The sequence below is a fragment of the Cariama cristata genome, unplaced genomic scaffold (genome assembly GCF_000690535.1).
Source record: "Cariama cristata isolate BGI_N322 unplaced genomic scaffold, ASM69053v1 scaffold6114, whole genome shotgun sequence".
Lineage (NCBI taxonomy): Eukaryota > Metazoa > Chordata > Aves > Cariamiformes > Cariamidae > Cariama > Cariama cristata.
The window spans coordinates 1,329-17,647 of NW_009611109.1; the positions used below are offsets into that span (position 1 = coordinate 1,329).

The following is a 16,319-nucleotide window of genomic DNA, read 5'->3' on the forward strand; positions in this document are numbered from 1 at the left end:
ACAGAGTACATAAAACTCAAAATAGGGTAAAGAAGTTTCTTACTCATCTTTTATTCAGCTAATTTTGATGAAGTAAAGAGTTGAAAACATTATTTTAAGTAAAGCTTTTCTCATTAAAAAAAGGCCAGAAATACAAAAAACCTTAGCAACCACTCCCTTCTAATATGAACGTTCTTTGCTTCAATGACCTCCTCTCTCCAAAAAAAGATGACGTAAAGAGAAAAATAATTACTTTTTTTTCTTACTGATTATGTGAGAGCCTATATAGTATGTATTCAGTCAAAGTGTCCTTTTAAGAAATAAAAAAAAAAAAGATCTAAGATACTTACGGAGTCCAAACCTTCGGAAAGGCAGCTATTTCTTCTGGTGTATATTCATCTAACCTCTTGGGGACTGCTCGTGGCTGAGGAATCTCTTGGAGAAGATTCTCCTGTATATCTTCTGGAATAACCTGAGGCAGGTGAGAACAGCCTTAGCTATCCAATTGTTTAAAAAACACCAGCACTCCCCCCCATCAAATCCAGAACAAAATTTGTCAACAGTACTGAATGCTGTATTTGACCTATATGCAGAAGACAATCTCATGCATGTCTTCTAACTCACAATTATGTGAAATAATAAAGAAAAAAGCATCAAAATTTCAACTACATTTACATACATAAATAAAAAGTAGCTTTATTTTTCTTAATTTACCTTCTTATGACAAGAGTTTTACTACTGCTAACACTCCCCCTTCACCTCCAAATTTCACAGGAATGAAAACGTAACTACATGACTACTCACATCTTCTGGGAAAAGGTGCAGCCTCTGCATCATAGTTCTTCTCTGAAGGTTTTTTGGAAGCATTCTATAAACAGTCAGCTTAACAATCTGAGGAAACATAACATGGTAACAAATAATCAGACAGGCTACAAATAACATGAAAAAGGTAAGCTGTGTTTCCCTCTGTCCATTCCACTAGTCACTGAACCTCTTTTCAGTCAACTTCTTCAATGCTGAAGAACTCTGGCATCACATTCAGAAGGTGCTCTGGACTTACCATTTTGGAAAAAGAAATACTTAGTTCCCATCATACAAACACTTAAACAGCCATATAGAAAATCTCAGCTTAGAAAGTTAAGAGCTAATTTAGCATTGTGGATGATTGCATATAACCATTCAACTTTAAAAAGAATTGAGAAGCTTGTGATAACTCCATATTGTATTGCACATTTATATACACACATTATTGAGAATAAAAAATAAAATAGGCTCTAACAAATGTACCAAGAATTCCCAGCAACTAGTTTAACACTGTAATTTGCTGTATTTGAAACTTCTATATAATTAGTGCATCATATCTCAAGCAAAGCTGACATACCAATACGTTGCATTATGAACATACTATATATATGTATAATTTATTCCCTTGCTATTAGTTCCAGATGAACGATCTCACTTCTGCGCATCAGGAACAAACAGAATTTGTACATCTACACTAGATGATGCTTATTGAAAAGTAATGAAATTCAACAGGATTTCTCTTGGACTCTAGTATAGATGCCTGTAATTTAAATACAAAACACATCGTTATGGACTTCACCCAGAAGGGGAACCTTTGTAAATGTGAAACAAGGCATGCAACTGTAGGAGACAAAAAGGGTTTTATAAAGGACAGCAAAGCATTTAGGGGTAGACCTACATGCAATTTTGTAAGTAGGAGGAAACCCACTCTGCCTGTGCTCAAAGCCACCCAGACATAAACTACCTTCAAATCAGAAACTACCCAAGCATGCTTAGTGCAACGTTAAGCAGAAGACAATAAGCCACACTGAAAGGCAGTGCACTAGGCCAAAACAAATCTCCCAGGCATCTAGATATTTTGAAAAGTGTATTGAGCAAAGTTGCTTCTTTTTATAAAATTATTTATAGGAATTAAACTGAAATTTTAGAGACAATCACCAATACTGAGTTCCCATCTGGAACCACCTAGTTAAGACAGAATGATTAATTGTTGCAAGTGAAATTAATGAGAAAGAAATGCAGGTTCTTAAACTTGCAGGCATTTCTACTTGGATTCTGAAATGAGTAAACACTCAAGACAGTTTGGCCCCAGTATTATTTTCATTTTGCCATGTAACAGACAGTAACATTGTCTTAGGGTCCTCATAAATATATACTATATGCCTTGAGAAACTCTGAAGGCATTTAGAGAAGCCTCAATGTTATGAAGATTTTCAGCTGTCATGCAGCCAGTACTACAGATCTGTGGACAAATATAATAAATCAAGATGACATCAGGTCGTGCAGAATCATCTATACCGCTGATATCTTCTCTAATAAAAATTAATAAGCAACTATTAAAAAACAAAAGATGAAAACTAATGCTTTTAGGGATAAAAACTATTCATGCTGGGTACAGTAGACAACAGTTTATTTAGGTCAGTATACCATGTGCTTAGACAAAGGCAAGATGAAGACAGAAAACAAACTTTCACTGGTTTACTTCACTGAATACTGAAAATCAAGCAAGACACCATAACAATATAAGAAAATACAGATATTAACAGCAGCTCATGTGAACAGTGCCTTTACCATTAGTAATTTTCATTTCATACACTTATTTTCCTTTCTATCCAATATTTTTCTCTTATAGCCAATGAAAGATCAAAATAATCAGATCTAAAACAACAGATTCAGAATTCACAACATATTGCCTAACTGTGGGGATACTTTTATCTAAAAATTACTTTTAACTTCAGATTGTGATAAAACCAGTGTTAATTCCTTAGATTAATAAGCTGTCCATACACACGGTCCAACATACGACCTATGACCTACAGATACACAGAACTAGTTATTTAATGGATTTCACTCCAATAAAAAGAGAGACTTTAAAATATTTTAATGAACATTGTTAAATATTTTACTTCTTCAAACAATCAGTGTTTGTGTCTGATTTTTCATCTTCCTCTGCAAAATGTGGCACAGACATCTGTTGAAACTAACCAGTAAGCTAGATGAATAGCTGATCTATTCTGGTTGTTGAAATTTGATTTTGAAAGTACTGGAATGCTGTTTGCCCCAATTTATTTTGAATTATAGAATTCCTGTTGGCTGTAGTTAAAATATCATCTTGAATACTGCAATATGTTTTTTCGAAGTTGCCTAATTTATATACCTACAACACAGATATGCTCTTAATCACAGTTATATGACATTACATTTTTAGTTTCCAATTTAAAGGGCTAATTATGAGGAAAGGAATCTGAAGGCAGCTCTAGTAAAACTCTTGCACTTTCAGCCCCTTACTACATGGTCTAACATTTTATGAGTACAAATAGATTAAAAATATATTTATTTGAAACGCTGTGAGGCTTGAGCATTTCAATTTTCGTGATAGCCTTTGGCTCATGTGCAAGTTGCAGACTACGCACAATGGACAGCAAGTTCTGAGAAAGATTCTTTGCCAGATAAAACATACTTTAAAGAAGGAAATCAACAGAGCAACACCACTCCTGGTCCTAAGAAGCACAAAATAATTGGCCAGATTTCCAGAAGCAAGTCTACCCTAACAGTTGAATTAAGTCCATTAATCACCAGGAAGCAACTCTAGAACATGGGAAGGACACAGTGCCCCAGATAAAACAAAGGGATTAATTACAGGGCATACAAAAAAACCCGCTATAATAATTTCAGGAGATACACCACTTACTCAGAGGTACAGCTTGATACTACGCCTTCCTTCTACCAGTTCTTCATTTTCTGTTCTGTATATGATATTATTCTTTTCACCATGTGTTATAAAAGCATACAAAGAACTTCACCTTTTTACCTCTCACAGTTGTACGAGTAGTACAACAACACTGAATGTACTTAATACTGCTGTAAGAACCACTTGGTCACAGACAAATTAAATTTCCATCGCATACCATTTTGCTTTCCACTACTGTATAGTATTTAAAAATTTAGAAGTTTAATGTGTTCTTTAAATTAATATATTAATTTGCCTTGCAAATTCAAATAAGAAATGGATTAAGATTTTTTTTTAAACAAAGTATTTATTTTTGTCTACTACGAAGCAGAAGACCAAGTCAGCTCCAAGACTTTTTTTAGAGCACTTAGAGGTTTTAAGATCACACGTTCCATAACAATATTCTCCCCTCATGCCATATTAACTGGTGTGCCCACTAATCCAGACTTTGAAGTTTTGCTTTACTTAATTAAAAAAACTTTACTCCATAGTAATAAAACGCTATTATATCTGGTGTTTCAGCAACTGACTTTTGGCATGTACATATTATTATATCAACTATCCCTTACTGATGCAAAGAAAAAAGGCTTTCAAATACCAACAGCAAGATTTAACCATGCTTTCTGTCCTAGTTTTTCTTCAAAAGATCATTATTACGCAGACATAACGGCAAGTCTATACATGCAAGCAGTAGTTAAAGAGCATTCAAAAGGAGAATCAGAAGATTTTAAGCCCCTTCATATCAGTGCCAGCAGCTGAACAAACCAGACCCCTGACACCCCTGGAGGCTTCCTGACAGCAGATTTCCATAGAGCTACCCTGCCTCGCTTAATAATCTTCCCTAGCAGGTAACATTCATTGTGAACAATTATCGACCATTATTTCTTTGTCAGAGGCAATACAGCCTCGGAATACTGCAGAGGTCAATCCTCTCACTGAGCATTTGGTATTAGCCAAACATGATTTCTTCTTTTTCTTTTTTTGGGGGAGAGTTTCTGATGCAGCCAAAAATCAAAACAAAGTAAGCCAAGTTTTGCTTACTTTTAAAATCAGAAATAGAGTAAAAATAGATTGAAAACTTTGTCCTGACAGGATTACTACCTGGTTCTACAGATTAGATCTGTCAACATATTTTGAAGGTATTTTAATTAAAAGCTGCAAGATTTTTCCAGAAAGTTTTTTCCAAGTAATCTTTGCTCCCTCTCAAATCTGTGAGATTTAAAAGTATATCTTTTAGTCTTCCCATATCAAGTACTTTGAAGCCTAATTTTGAAAGTGTTGGTTTCATGCCTATCAGCATTTTTCCAGCTAAACAAAACTTCTGCCAATTTTATTAAAAACAAACAAGAAAACCCCAAACCTCTATGTATTCCAAACACCTGCATCTCAAATAAAAAGGTTTACCCGTTTCCTTTCTTTTCAAAAGACTCTCTTGGCAAAGAAAACCTGCCAAACCTTTCAAAGATTTTTCTTAGCAACCTACAATGAAAATCAATGTTGTCTGCTAATATATACCCTAAGGGAGTAGTAATACCATACAGAATATTAGTATTATTAGTATTATATTAACCTGAAGAACAGAGAGGTTGTTTTGAACTACAGCAACAAGCTGTTTTGCTGCACCTAAAGAACACACTTAATACTCTCATCTATGGGTGGTCCAAGAATTTACACTAGATCTAAGTCAGAGAAAGAAAAGGCTGAAGAAGCTGTTTTTTTCTTCAGTAAGCACTTCCTAAAGTAGCCTGGCCAAGTCCAATAGACGAGAGGTATTCTCCAGAAGAGCAGACAACTGAAAATACTAGAAATTTTAAAGAGATTTACAGACACTCTCCTCCCCACGCCTCCCAAAGGAGCTCAAAGGTGCTAAAGGTAAAAATGTGCTAGACTATTTACTTTTGAGATCTTTTTGGCAACACATTGTAATTTTTACCCTTCCATAAAAACAAATTTTTCCAAAGTGCTGAAAAACTTGGCGCAATGAAAATGGAACTTAAGTTCTCTACAAAACATCAACTATGCAGACCTCTTTTTGTATTCACTGCCCCATATTAACATAAAAGATAATTAGAAGTGGAAAAAAATAGTAATATTTTGTCAATCTCAGACACAAAATTATACATCTGAGATCAAACACTTATAATAGGTACAGGGCTTTTTTTTTGTTATTTTCAATGAGGAAAAAAGTCAAGGCCTGGAAATGGTTGCCACTGGAGGCTTTCAAGACCAGTCTGGATAAGCCCCCAGCAGCTTTATCTGAACTAATAGCTGACACTGCTTTGAGTAGGAAGTTGCACTAGAGATCTCCCGAGGTTCTCTCCAACCTGAATCATCCTATGAAAAAATGCATGTGCACATTCAAAAGGCAGCGCAAATCCTTCTGAAGCACTAACTACTACCTGCAAAGAACATAAACGTCCCAAGTTAGTAAGACAGATACAATGATGTTGACCTCCATTAAGTGAGAATATCAGATCATCATCCATCCCTATCTTGGTACCTTATGACGGAATTGGAAATGATCAAGGACAATACTGTAGTAAATGTGTCTAAATTCCGACAACTATACTTACAACTTTCAGCCCCCCATGTAAGCGTAAACTATACCACTGTGCATCAAATTACACTTTAGAACCTTTTTAATTAGCTATTAGCCATGTACTGTTTTTTCCTAAAAGTCGTCTGACTGTATGCTAGAAACTATGTTTAAACAAAATTGTAATGGAAAAATATTTATCTTGGGGATTTGTATGTTTGAATTTAGACATATGTAAGTAAAGACAGTGCTAAGCAGTACTGCAGTCCTACTATATACACACACTCACAGAATCTTAGAAGCTTTAATCTGTTTCTTACATAAACCAAAAATAGTCATATCCATTGCAAAATCTCTATGTAACACCATGCAAGTTTACAAGGTGCTATGTCAACATCCTTTGCCTTGGAAGTAGTCTCTTCCATTAATTTAATACCTTTATTTCTGTAACAGCACTATTTCTAAAAATAATGTTGACTCATCTAATGAAGCTCCACCAGGATGAGCTAGCAGGAGACAACAGGACCAAGGGCAGAGAAGAAGCAGTAGCCTCCAGGATGAAAACAATGCTTTAGAGAATGAAGACTTTGATTCCTACAACCTACCTAATTCCTCTGGCTTCACAGGAATTGAATTTAACATGATTAAAAGAGGAAAGGTCTCTTTTTAATTCTTTTTAATTCAAAGTGAAATGAAGTGATTTATAAAAGTCTCCACAGTAACTATGTGTCATTTATATCATATTTTGAAGATCCAAATGCTACCTAGGCTAGGCATTGTTCTCCTTACAGTAATCCTTTTTCAGGTTTAAACAGCTAGTTCTAAAAATAAAACATGTTAGTAATACACCATCATAATTTCCATCTTTGTCATATCCCAATGTATTTCACACCAAAACAATGCAACTAGTAAATAAATGTTTCTAGCCATAAAATCACTTGCAAGTGAAAACCTGTAACACCTACAGAGTATATCGTGCCAAATTACCACCCACTACTATTAATTATGACAAAAAAAAAAAGAGATATCTTTATGAGAGGGACATCTGAATAATCCATCTTCAATAGAATGAAAGAGTTAATTGCTGAGGGCTCTCCACAATTCTGTTTAAAAAAAGTTTCTCTCGCTAAATTAGACCAAGCCTTGAGCCACATCACCATTTGCTGAGCCTCTGTCCAACATCCTTTAGTTGTTGCCAATGCATTTAATCCTCCTCTGTTTGCATAGAAATTCATCTATGAGTCTGGCAAGAACAGAGGTATTTCAGAATGAATGCCAGAAGGTAATTTATAGAACATTCAATTCTCAGGCCTTAACAAACAAGTTGTATTACAGTGCCTCCCAGTGCACAGCGTCTGCCTGAAGCTCAAATGAAAAAGGCTGAAGAATCCATTTTAGACATGAAACTACCAATAATTCCCAAAAGAGTTACAACTATCTTAAAGTCTATTCTCAAAAGCATTTATGTTGTTTTGAAAAATTCTAGACAGAAAATAATATTGAACTGTGGGATTTCATTTCACTTTAAAAAAAGAAATTGCAAAAGTAAAAATGAAAACCATGCAAATTCATATGGCAGACCGCTTTTTTTATTGAGTACTTGTACAACATCTTGCATGAGAAGAGTCCTGGGACAAACCAGGATTTCTACATCATAGATAAAAAATCATTGACAGAAACCAAGAATTTTACAGCAGATCAAGTTTCTCTAGGAAAAGGAAGAAGCATTTTTATATTTTATAAATAAGGTGACACAAGACAAAGCATTTCAAAGTCAAAAATAAACATATATATCTGTTAATCTCTGTGGGCCTCATATCATGTTCTGAAACACTAGCACTTAGAAAATTCAGTCCTGCAATGCTGACCATTCAAAATCCTAGTAAAAGTAATTTCATAACTGTTGAAGTCAATAGCCCAAAATGTTTGTATTTAGCACCCTATTTTTTTAATCAGTAATAAACACATTGACATTGGCATTTAGAATTGGTAATAGTCTATATAATAGTCTAAGACAGACATTTAGTAAAGATGTTTAAGTTCAACGTAATCACCATTTCCTGTTCTTTCACAGACCCTGAACATTTCACAGACCCTGAGCATTGCAGAAAAGATTTTTTAAAAAAATAAATCATTTAACAAAACCTACAGTTGAATTTTACTGGGAGAAAGAGGCAGGTGTACTTTCTAACATTTTTAAGATTAGCATTATTCTTGCTGGCTCTTAAAAAAGTAGTTAAGCTGAAGTACAGCTTATCTAAGTCTAACTTGAGGCAGTTGGCTTATGAGAAAGGTCAGACCCCTGAAACTAAAAGCAAGTGAATCAGTCAAAAATGAGTGAAGCAAGCAAACTTGATTTGCTCACTTGGACAGCATGGAAGAATCATGAAAACGCACAACCTACAATTTAACCCTCAAAACATTTGCTGTTTACAAAAACACTGTCACAAGTCAAGCTTCTAAGAACCATTAGAAGAATGTAATGTAGCTTTAGACATGGAGGTAACTGATCCCTTTTGTTTAGGGGAACTAATTAAATGAAAACAAATCAGCTTTACAAATGAAAGTCAAGAAGAGGAAACACTTACAGCGGTCGGATCATTCAAATGGAGCTGAGTTGCCGTCACTTGTTTGAAACCACCAGGATAGCTAGAAAAACGTTACAAACATAAAAGCTTATTGATATATGCTCAAGCATGACATTAATACAAATATCACTGCATTTTGAACAGTGGTGTAATGCTATTATAAGCCTTCAAAAAAGGAAGCTGTTCTGATGAGGCCAACAACTGTATTTTATTAGAAAGATTCTATCCTGTCAAGTATCTAAGTTTAACACTATTTGTACTTTCTTATTTATTCACTCAAGTATTAAAAAAATTTGTGTTTCATAAGCACAAGTTTTTAAAACTGCTTATTAAATACACTATCACAGCTACAGAATGCAGTGGCAGCAAGATATGCAAAACTTGGAAATATTTCAAGATGATCAACACTCATAATCAGTCTTTGGCTGACACAGGAGACAACCATTTTGAACGGTATTTATTATTTTCTTACTATTTTAAATAAACCTTAGCATGATTTGGCTTATGTACAGTAATAAAACTTGACTTTTACTGCAATGCGACCATCTTTTTAAAGTCTACGTGATATGGGGAAGTTGCACCAATTCACACTGATGCATATACTTTAAGTGAATGTTGCAGTGGTGCAAGAAATGACACAGATGTCAGGTAAAGCTGGGTTTCATTTCGATTTAGTTACATTATTGGGTATCAACCTAAGTGAAATGAAAATAAACCCAACATCATTAAAACATTAAAACATGTTCACTTAGGTAGCTGCACAGATTTAAGTATTTGTTTTAATTGTACAATTCTTTCCAATTACTCAAAACCAACTTACGTACTTAACACAAGTGCTTGAACTTACACAGAAGTTTTTAGTGAAAATGTTTAAGTCATATGGGTGGGGGAGAAAAAAAAAAAAGGCGCATTAATTTCCATCAACTCTGAACAAGAACTTCTCATCAATTCAGCAAAGGAATTTCAGGATTGAAGCATTAGTACTAGCAAAATTAGCTTTATCAATGTGATTTATTGATCTCCCAACTGGATACATTTCGACACTTGGAGATTATTATCTAGTGTTGTCACTGTATAAAATAAGAGCACTGAACTGATCACTGCCATACCATCTGTAATTGATTATTGCACTTCCATCCGTAAACAAGTTATGTCTGCCAGAATAATATATTGTACACTATTGTATACATCAGTACATCTTGAAAATGTTTAATTTCTTACTAGTTTTTCCAATTTCTATTGTTTTTCATTCTCTGATTCAATAATATATCAATCTTGATATTTAGTGCTAGGTAAATAGGTACTGGTAGGATAAAGTAATTGAAATTGGTCAATGTATGTATCTTAAATGTGCAGTGCCAAAAGGAATGTCTTCTACTGTTTAGTAAACAGAATAGTCCTGATCGTTGGGTTCATGGGTTCACACAAAACAACCTGGCACACCAAATCTGTTAACTTACTCAATTGCTCAGACTACTTTTGAGTTAGATTATCTCCCTAACAACACACACCAGGGGGGAAAAAAAAAAAGAAAGAAAAGAAAAAAATGTTTGCATCATTTTAAACATTCTAACACATGTGAACAAAACCCAAAACATCTAAGTAGGAATTCACTTTTGAACCAATATGCCAAAAAAAGACTTCAACTATTAAGAAAATATGACATTAAATTTACCACTAGCTCATTTGAATATTTATTATAAAGCTTACCCAGTATGTGAAGAATATACTTTCTGTTCCCATTTGTTACCAGAGAAGGCAATATGTCTTGTATTTATTATGACAACATGATCTCCGCAGTCACCTACAAGGTAGAAATCAGTGGAAAACATTAAGAGAACAGTGGAGGTAACCAACCAAAATAAGAACTATAAAGTGTGCAATACGTATGTAATAGCACATAAATAAACATTTCATAAAGCTCAAATTTAAAGATCTGAGCTTTTTGAGTCACACCATCCAAATTTGCACTTAAATACCAACCTTAATTACTATTGTGTCAATACTGACAGGTTAGAAGGCAGGTCAGCAGGTAAAACATCATCAGATTAGATAATTAAACCATTGCAATTACTCAGCTAAGATCTGGAAATCTGGCTTACAGGCAAGTGTATTATTTTATTCAACACATTATGCTGCCTATGCACCTATATTTCAAAAAGCCCAGAATAAAAAAAGGTTAATTCTGGACAACCGTGCTAAATATCTGTTTAATTTTAATTTTGTCATCAAACAGTACCAATGTTTACTGGAGGACTGAATATTTTGGATAAGTAAAATAATTATATTAAATAATTACAGTCTAGGGCTAAATATATAAAAGAAACAAAAAGATTGAGGGGGGGAGCGGGAAGGCGAAAGCCCCCCAAAAAACCTAAACCAGCCACTTTCAGCAATAAAGCAGAAGTGCATGTTACAGCACATACAGATATGCTCAGTGTTACACCAGCAACTTCCCCATCAAAAGCTTTTTAAGTGCAAAGTCTATAATCTATCACCAATACCTTGCCAGAAACAGTTACTTTAATAGATCTGCTTTACTAATAAAGTGCTAATAAAACCCATGCTATCTCCAAAATGTGATGAAACTATAGTTTTTCATTTCAGAAGTAATAATCTTGATCAGTTGTATAAGCTATAACCACCCATTCAATCAGTCAGAAAATTATTTGTCCAAAGTTCACTCTCATATGCATTATCACATTAGAATAATGTTGAGTATTTGAAGAGGCCCATTTGATTAAAACATTTTTGAGTAGGTAACAAAGCAGCTACACTAAGAAGGACTTAAATTGAGCATGCATTTTTTATAGGAGCATATAATTAATCAATGCAAGTTTCACTCCCCATTTAAGTTTTCTACCATTTTTCAATCTTGTGTTCTTTTAAAGCTCTACTTTCAACTACAGCCGAAGTGCAAATGGAATTTAAACATCTTCATTGATGCAGTCTTCCACCTATGACAGATCACTTCTAAAACCACTGTATGTCTAAATAAATGTCAGGGAACTGACATTGGACTTTGCACTTTTTTTTTTTTTTTTTTGGTTGGGAAGATGACAGAATAAGCTCATCTAAGGAAATTATTGCCAATAGTTCTCCACTTGCATAAACACTGAATTAACAATTTCATATACTAACTGATCAATTATGAACAATTAAGATCCAGGAGAATAACTAAGCAGATAACCAGGATACTTAAACACTACCTGAATAATGACTGCAATCTGTTCTTTTTAAAGTAGATTGAATTTATGGATAGCTAATGTCTCCTTCAAAATGTCAGATTAATACATTATTTCCCACTGGTCTTTAAACAGTGTTCCCATCACCTCAGGGATGGCTGCACTTAATAGGAAGAAGGCAAAAACACTTACTACCTCCAGAAACACAGTCAAATTGCATCCTACTTTGGAAAAATATTCACAAAATATCATGCAAGAAAACTCTTCCTTTAGGCTATTTTCACAGGATTGTAGAATCACAGAATAGTTTGGGTTGGAAGGGACCTTGAAAAGCCATCTAGTCCAACCCCCCTGCAATAAGTAGGGACATCTTCAACTTGATCAGGTTACTCAGAGCCCCGTCCAACCTGATCTTGAATGTTTTGAGGGATGGGGCATCTACCACCTCTCTGGGCAACCTGCTCCAGTGTTTCACCACCCTCATCGTTAAAAGTGTCTTCCTTATCACTAGTCTAAATCTACCCTCTTTTAGTTTAAAACCATGACCCCTTGTCCTGTCGCTACAGGCCCTGCTAAAGGTCTGTCCCCATCTTTCTGATAATCCCCCTTTAAGTATTGAAAGGCTGCAATAAGATCTCCCCAGAGCCTTCTCTTCTCCCAACTCTCTCAGCCCTTCCTCATAGGAGAGGTGCTCAATCCAAATTTTTGTGGCCCTCCTCTGGACTCGCCCCAACAGGTCCATGTCTTTCCTGTGCTGAGGACACCAGAGCTGAAGGCAGTACTGCAGGGGCGGTCTCACCAGAGCAGAGTAGAGGGGAAGAATCCCCTCCCTCAACCTGCTGGTCATGTTTCTTTCAATGCAGCCCAGGACACGGTTGGCTTTCTGGGCTGTGAGCGCACATTGCTGAGTCATGTCCAGTTTTTCATCCACCAGCATCCCCAAGTCGATCTCCCCAGGGCTTCTCTCAATCCCTTCATCCTCCAGTCTGTATCAATATCAGGGGTTGCCAAGACCCGTGTGCAGGATCTCGCAACTTGGCCTTGCTGAATCTCATGAGGTTCACATGGGCCTGCTTCTTGAGCTTGTCCAGGTCCCTGAGGCATGTCAACAATTTTCATGCTATAATATTGAAATATTCCTTTATGAAATATGTAAGTATGTTTTCCTCAAGAAATATACAAAAATAAGGCCGGTATATTCTATTATACAATATAGCATATGCCATTTGTTACATACAGCACATACATTGTGCCTCTTCAGACAAAACTAAGCTGCCACAGTAAGTCCATTTTATATTTCTGTATGTTTATAACTTCAGTAATTCCTATCATACAGTAAAAACACATGCTTCAGGTACATGCATTTTTCCTCCTACATTTTAATTAAGGATTAAATGGTAATTAAAGGTACATATTGTCAACTGTTAGCTCACAAGACTGACAAACCACTTGCCAAATCTTTTCTTAGAAGACAAGTCTTCACTGCTGCTTCTAGCTACTATAAACTAACATTGCAATCTAGAGTAACACCTAGACCAGACAGGGTTTGTGGGACACCTCCTTTGAGAAGGCAGAGAACAGCAGCAAATCCTACCCAAGCAACAGAAGTGGCTCACCTGTACCTGCTCACAATCCAAGATACAGAACCAGATCACCCAGTGTTTTAAAAATCTGGCCCACTATTTTTGGTTGTGTATTGTGAGGCTGCTTACAAAGATAGGATGCAAGGGGATCAGGGTAGAGAAAAGGAGAGATGTAGAAGAAACCTAAAAGTCCAGATTCAAACCTCCTGAACAAGGCTGTATTCCCTTATTTAAGGCCTATGGTCTGACAGCATCTAAAAATACGAGACTCTGGAGAATAATGAAAGATTATCCTTAAAATTGAAAATAAATATACATGAAATCAAATTTCTTCCCTTCCCTAGCCACAGCTTAAATTCAGCTCCAGATACTTTTCAATAGAATAAATAGTGATTTTATGGAAGGGTATCTGGATACCAAATTAAAAACAAAACAAAACAAAAACTCCCCACAATGTTATTCTGTCTAAGGAACAGTTATCTCACGGACACTAAAATATTTCTTGTTAGTTCAGGGGGAAAAAAAGGGAAAAAAAGAAGTGTTAAGTACACCAACCACAAAATCATGCACACTTTGCTCTCTTAGAGAGTATCAATGTCTCAGTAGTAGTAACCTACCAATGTCAATCTCAGGTGTAACGCATTTGGTACTGATTTATAGAATACTTTAGACCAAATAAAGTTATCCTTCAAATGACTTTCCAGGATTTTATAACTTCATGGACATAAAAGTATCAAAGATCTTTCCCACAGGACAACCAAAAACATTTCCTCTCAGTGTCTGCTTTATTTTTCACACAGCCTTAGTCTCCAGTGACATCTTGTGGATAAGATATAATTTGCAACAGCAGAACTCCGGTATTTTAAAACATCTTTAATGCACTACACATACTACCTTCTATTATGAAAAACAGATCAAGCATAATTTTAGTATGTGCACTCTACATATATGAACAAAGTTTAATGCTTCCTTTATGTTTCAGTAATGCCTATTGGAAAATTTGCATGAGTATTACAAGTGAACCTGCTTTGACGGGGGGGTTGGACTAAATGATCTCCAGAGGTCACTTCCAACCCCAGCCATTCTGTGATTCTGTGAAACACTGCACCGTCAATATGAGGGATCACCTTTTTATTACCTATAAGATGCTTATCACCGTGAGACAGGCACTATGGCATTACAAGTAATGAACAATATCACAGATACATCTTTACTGCTGAATCTTTTAATTTGCAGAAAAGCAAAATGATTTTTTCATTTAAACAAGAAGATATCTTTCAACAATGATTCTGTCTCCCATTTAAGAATCAGACAGGTTCCAGCCTCATCATCACAGAATATCTGAGATTGGAAGGGACCTCTGGAGGTCACGCTATCTAGCCGTCCTGCTCAAGCAGAACCAGCTTTTGAATATCTCCAAGAATGGAAACTCCACAACCTCTTGGGCAACCACTTCCAGTCACCCTCACAGTAAAAAAAACGTTCCCTGATGTTAAGAGAAAACTTCCTGTGTTTCCGTTTGTGCCTGCACCTCATGAAGACTGGACTTCTCTGCACCTTACTCCGAATAAAGAACCACTCCAAGACTCTGTGGTGGTGTGCAGCTACTGAAAGGTAGCAGTCAGAAAATCTAATCAAGAATCACATCAGTGTTTCAGTATGTGTACTGAGAATTAAGTCTCTACATCTAAAATTAATGCAATGAAACACATTTCAAGGTTTTAAAAAAAATGAAAGCACAACTCACTGTAATTCAGCTATTTAAATTATGAATTCATAATGAGCTTTATACGGATTGGTAAAGACAATGACATAAGGTTGTAGTCGAATATGAAGGAAAAAGTTGACAAGGAAAACAAAGACATTTATAATTTACAAACAACTGAAAAATGTAACCTTATATATCAGGCTTGATTTTAAAACTGAGATCAGAAGAAAAATATAAGTGAAGGAAAGCACATTTGCTTTTATCTACTGCAATACTCACTTAGTGCATGATAAATAGGCTTATGCCTGCCTTCAAGTCTGATTACAGTTGCAGCTGCTATTTTTCCTGGTGGTTGCATCTTCGCATCGAGGAGATACCAGGCTCTGGCAAAAGTAGCCCATTGCTAAAGAGAAAGAGAGGTAGCACTTAACATAGTAAAAGATCACACTACCATACATAAATCTAGGTTCTCTAATTAGATCAACACTTTTTTTACACTACAAAATACTAGAAGAAATATTAATATTCAACAAGTACCCCATCCAAATAACCTTTAAAAGGATGGAGAACACCACTACACATTGCAATACCCCCACTGCTGTATGTGCTTCCAACGTACGTGGCGATAACAACACTGTAAGGTTACCAGCTCTGACAGTTTTGTTTCAAAAATGAAGATCTCTTGCTGCAAGCTTCCGTTATTACTAATTGAACTGTAAAATCGCTGTAGGCTATTTAATGTCGAACATCTCTTTTCCTCTCAGTGAACGGCACAACTCCCCAAAACTAGTTTTATGAACACGAATAGCCTGAGCTGCCTTCGGCGGGCAGCCTTGTCCCTCACAGACCAGTCACACACCTACTGACCGCTACCGGTTCCTGCCAGCGGGTCCCTCAGGGCGAACACCGGCGCGCACGGCCGCACCACGGGCTCTCCGCGACAAGGGGAGAGAGGGGGAGAGAGAGAGAGAGAGGGAGGGAGGGAG

The 16,319-nt window shown here is 35.9% G+C and overlaps 1 protein-coding gene across 1 annotated transcript; it reads right to left on the reverse strand.

The window, feature by feature from the left end:
* Positions 1-325: 325 nt before the first annotated feature.
* Positions 326-15,766, reverse strand: MRPL13 (mitochondrial ribosomal protein L13). Its single transcript, XM_009698115.1, is given in 5 exon segments — positions 326-451; positions 784-870; positions 8,858-8,918; positions 10,568-10,661; positions 15,613-15,766. Coding segments are annotated over 5 exon segments (522 nt in total).
* Between the last annotated feature and the right edge of the window lie 553 nt (positions 15,767-16,319).